Source organism: Nelusetta ayraudi, unplaced genomic scaffold (assembly GCF_046127955.1).
Source record: "Nelusetta ayraudi isolate G7.1 ecotype Tasmania unplaced genomic scaffold, CSIRO-AGI_Nayr_v1 ptg000089l, whole genome shotgun sequence".
Lineage (NCBI taxonomy): Eukaryota > Metazoa > Chordata > Actinopteri > Tetraodontiformes > Monacanthidae > Nelusetta > Nelusetta ayraudi.
In genome coordinates this window covers 260,314-265,528 of record NW_027466139.1, presented here as the reverse complement: position 1 = coordinate 265,528, position 5,215 = coordinate 260,314, and the positions used below count along the sequence as shown (strand labels likewise).

The 5,215-nt window shown below is 43.9% G+C and overlaps 1 protein-coding gene across 1 annotated transcript; it reads right to left on the bottom strand.

The window, feature by feature from the left end:
* Positions 1–462: 462 nt before the first annotated feature.
* vax1 (ventral anterior homeobox 1) lies at positions 463–4,670 on the bottom strand. Its single transcript, XM_076046153.1, has 3 exons — positions 4,280–4,670; positions 2,720–2,907; positions 463–1,016 (listed from the first exon to the last, which is right to left on the bottom strand). Exons 1-3 carry the CDS (start codon positions 4,491–4,493, stop codon positions 480–482), a joined length of 939 nt encoding a protein of 312 aa, XP_075902268.1. The 5' UTR covers positions 4,494–4,670; the 3' UTR covers positions 463–479.
* Between the last annotated feature and the right edge of the window lie 545 nt (positions 4,671–5,215).

The window sequence follows — 5,215 nt, the reverse complement described above, 5'->3', positions numbered from 1 at the left end:
GCGTCTCTCCTCTCCTCCTATCCTCCTCTCCTCCGGTCACCTGCAGCGACTCGCCGACACGACGCCTTCAAATGAACATCATTTGGAAATAGCGCAGTCATTTTTTACACCACGTCGCAAATCTCTGCCTGCACGTCCTGCTGCGTCTCCTCCAGCACGTTTGACAAGCAGCTGTGCTCACCCACACCTATGTACAGTCTCATCCTGTGTGTATTTTAGGGATTTACTGACGGGCGAGACCTCGCGTTCTCGGTTCTCGTATTTTCCTAAAACCCTGAAACACATCCGTCAGCCTTATATTGTTTCTACGCAGTCCTTTCTTCCACTGTGCCTCCTTTCCCCTCGGTGCAGTGCAGGCCAAACAGATTCACGCGACAGACAAAATCCAACAAAGACAATTAAAGCCGACCAAAAAAAAAAAAGAAAAAAAAAGAAAGAAAAAAAAAGAGTCTACGAGGAAAGAAGAATCCGGCAAAGTATTAATCTGCGTTCTTTTTCTCCACGGACTCTTTACCATTGTTCCGTGCGTACGGCTCGAACGCAGACGAGCTCAGGAACCGAGCAGAAAGTTCCTGCAGGTTTCCAGAAATGGACCCTGCCATTGACAGAGGGTTGGAGGAAATGCAGCTGCTAATCCCGCTTAGTAGCGAAGGCATGGGGAAGGTGAGGAGGCTGTGGGCTACGGGGGAGTTCTGCACGCCCGCCGCCACGCCTCCAGTCCCGCCGCCGCCGCCGCCGCCTGCCACAGACACAGCAGGGCTGCTCTCCGCCGTTCGGCCGCCACCGCCGCCGCCGGCCACCGCCACGGACGAAGGCCGCAGAGGAGAGGAGCCCAGAGGGCCGCTGCAGTGCGGCAGCAGCGCCGGCAGACCCTGAGGGGCCAGGAGGCGACCCTGCTCCAGCAGCCGCAGGACGCTGCAGGTGGCCGCCGTCTCCGAGACCACCGAGCGCAGGTCCGAGTCCTTCCCCTGGTCCTTCTTCTGCTTGGTGCGGCGGTTCTGGAACCAGACCTTCACCTGCAGGGGGAAGACACACAGAGGGAATGCTTGAAAGGCTCTATAAGATGAATACAAGGATGGCAGGAACATTTACTTGGCATATTGTGTGTAATAGAAAAACAAAACAAATTGTTGGTAATATAATAAGACACCTATTAGAAAAAAAACAAGAGCTAATGGCTTCTGCTTACACACACACACACACACACACACACACACACACACACACACACACACACAAAACTTTATTTATTTTTCAAACTTTCCTTTCTATTACAAGAGAGGGAGTTGAATTCAAACACGATGGAATAGATTCTCTAGTCTCGTGTTCTTTGCTTCTTATGCTTCTGAATATGGTTCAGAATGACTGTGTTGTTTTATTCCTAGTCCATTCAATGCCGTTTTTTCTTTTAAAAATCAAACAAAGCCTTTCAGCTTTTTTCATTTTTGTCAGGTCCAAATATTTTGTTTTCACCGTCAACATTTTTTTTCAAACTCTTTGTAATGATGACATATTTTAGCAGCGTCATCCAGACTTCATAGAAATGAAGCAGGGTGAGACTAATCTTCATCCACCATTTTCAAAGTATACACACACACACACACACACACACACACACACACACACTCACACACACACACAATAAAAACACAAAACAGCTGTGCTTACATGTCACGCAACGGCAACTGTGAGTATATTAGTTATTTTGTAGCAGTAATAGTACTTTGTTTCTGGGTGTTGTTTCATTAATGTCAGAACAATGCTTTATAAATGAGTGACAAACGTGTTACAACAGTTCAGCAATATCACAAATGTGATGTTTGAGCTGAGTCTGTTCAGCCCTGCATTGAAAAGGAGAATAATAGAGAAAAGATATTGTCAAAGCGTCGACGTGACCACTGCATCCACTTATTTTCACAAATGTAATTCCGTGATTTTCAAAATAAAATTGAAAAAAAATGTATGTTCTTCTGGTATCTTACACATGTCTGCCGTACAGATATCTGTCATGACACGGCGTCAGAGTCAAACCATTTCAAATTGCGAGGTGATTCAGAGGATCACATTTACAGAGATCTGTAAAAAAAAAAAAATCACTCTCATTTAGCCCTGTGTTTCCAGTCCTCTTTTTTTTCTTTGTTCCACCACCGCCGTGGTTGGAAGGGGACAAAACCAAAAGTGCAACAAAGAGATCTCAGAGGGTGGAACAAACACTTTGTGCCCTAACCAGCGTCCTTTGTGACACCATAAAGGACCATGAACCATGGAAAATCTTATTGACCCTATTCATCATATTAACCAGCGACGGAAACATTTGTTTTGTCACTTTGTGACGCTAATTGTTTCCTTTCACAAATTAAAAATGCAGCCACAACACACAACAGCGTTGTCGTTCTCATATTTTAACTCCAGCTTTTCCTCACACAGAGTAAAACCTCACTGTTACCATCAAAACACAAACTCTGAAACACCAAAGTTTCCCTCCCGGCCTCTGAAATTACAATTCTGCCAATTTTCCTCCACCTACAGCAAAGTAAATAAACAGAAACAAACAATAACAACCTTTAAAAAAAATTAGCTAAAAAAGGTTTCTAATAATTTGTTTAAAATGCAGGAAACAAATTAATTAAAAAAAAACAAAAACTATTTGGACATTTAACATTCCATTTAATGCACAAAGAAGAAGAAAAAAGGAGGACTGTTTGAAAGTGTTGCGTACCTGAGTTTCGGAGAGATTGAGCTGGCGGGCGAGCTCAGTGCGTTCCCTGCCCACCACATACTGACACCTCTGAAACTCCATCTCCAGCCGGTAGAGCTGCTCTGCAGTGAAGGAGGTGCGGGTTCGCTTGGGTCGGTCCAGATCCAGTCCCTTTGGCAGGATGATCTCTCGGATCGAGCCTTTGGCATCTGGAAAATGGGCACTTTTGAATAAATAACACCATAAATAGAGGCAGAGCTGAGAAACATCTCTCAGCCACTGCAACAGTCCTCTTTTTTTTTTACATTGTGACTCTTTTCTTTGGACCGTAATATGACCTGCAGTGTGTGTTGTTGACGGATAGTCACAGGTTGATACTCGGTTCACATTTTCACAGCTTCCAAAGACCACAATAAATGAACAAGTGGACGGTTTGCAATAAGTTTGACAATCTAAATAATAAATGAGTGTTGTGCATGTGGCTTAAATTGATCAAACCCAAATATTCCAGTACTGTCATTTTGTAAAGTAGTAATAATAATAATAATAATAATAATAATAATAATAATAATAATAATAATAGTAATACTATAAATAACGATGAAAAGTTAAAAAAAAAAATACAACAACAAAAAACTAAGAACAGGATTTATTTTTTTTATGCGACTGAATAAAGATACCTAACAACACACATATCATTACATATTTTCTATGGAACTGTGTCATGTTCAATTTCATTTTATTAGCTATTTATGGCTATACTACCTAAACAAAGACAAATTAGCCATTTGAATAATTTATCACTCAAAATGTGCAAAAACACACTTCTTTTTAAAAAGATTTGTGTAATATTAAAATAAAAAGATGACCATAATTACCTAATTATTGAAATAAATTAAATTACGACAGACACCTAAACACACACTTATGATCAACCGGTTATAAATATCAAAGAAAAAAATCCAACTAAAATGGCAACTTTGATTTTTCACACTAAAATTGCTTTGTTTCACTTTATTTCCATGATTTGGTTGTAAAAGACTGAAATTTTGCCTGCATTTATTTGTTAAATGGACCTATTTCCAATTCCAAGGTTTAATTTGCCATATTAGCATATTTAATGCTTTATATGTAATAAAAATCAAACAGGTGAAGAAAATTGCAGAAATGATTCCATATTTATCTTAAAATAAGAAAAAAAAAATCCATCTAAATTTATTTGTTTTTTTTGTTTTTTTTAGAAAAATCCAAATGTATATTTAAAAAAAAACAAACAAAAAAACATCAACATAAAACACGTTCCATTCGAGGCTCACTTTGTCACTGAAGCAAAAAAAACCCTAAGACGCGCCGCTGATGTGTTTGATGTCTGAGTGGAATCGCCCGGCGCTTCCAAAAGGCTTCAGTTTCCCACCGTGCTTTTGTCTCTCGGACTCTCTGAAAGACTCTACGGCAGAAACTCGTCCTCACGCGGGCATTTGCAAACGGCCTGGACTGGAAGACGACGTCAAAGTCAAAAAAAGAAAGGAAAAAGAGAGAGAGCGAGAGAGAGACAACTTCTTCTCCATTGGCTCGGCTCACCTCTCACGAGGATTCTCCGGCAGTAGTCCGGGTCTCCGGCGCCGCCTCGGTTCTTCCCGCAGTCGTCCACAATCCCAGAGGAGGAAAAGGAGTCGCGCTGCTCCTTGAGGAAGCCTTTGGACAGACTGCCGAACGAGTCCTTGTCCTCTTTCCCCCTGCGAAAGTCGTTCTGCAGCGCGATGCCTTGGGTCTCCGGGCCGTACCTGACCTCCATGCTCACTTTGGTGCCTGCACCCCTGCGAGCACTCTGCTCCTCCGAGCCCCTTTGTTAGCTTGCAAATAGGTGAAGGCGGACGGACCACCACCGTCCAGGAAGTTTTTTTTCTTGTGTGTGTGAGTGTGTGTGAGTGTGAGTGTGTGTGAGTGTGTGTGTGTGAGTGTGTGTGAGCGCGTGTGTCCAAACAGCCCCTCTGAGAACAACACAGTCAGCTGGCTAATGTTGGCAAAGATAGTCACCTCGGCCGGCCAAGGATCCTCGTTATCACTGACCAATCCCTTTGGCCGAGGGCCGACGCTTTCTCGGCGAATCTCAACGCTGTTTCAATGCTCCGTATTCTCCCCCCCCACCACCGCCACCGCCACCACCACCACCACCCGACCGGTTACACAGACATCCGTCGGATGGATGATCTCCAAATCGTTTCAAACGGCTCTTGCAGTCATTTTCGCTGCCTCTGGCTTTCTGCGTGCGCTTAATGAATGCGCCGCAAAATTGTTTTGGGGGTGGGGGGGGAAGACAGAATTATCTCCTGACGGATGTGGAGGGGTTCCGCTCATTCCACCGCCCCCTCCACCTCCACCTCCACCTCCACCTCCCCCCCCACCCCCACCCCCCGCCCCCCCCAACAACGCTCGCCTGCTCCGTCTAGAAAGCACCGAGACAAATGATTGGTCTAGTCTTGCCACAAAATGTCCTGCTGGAGCTCAACAACAACA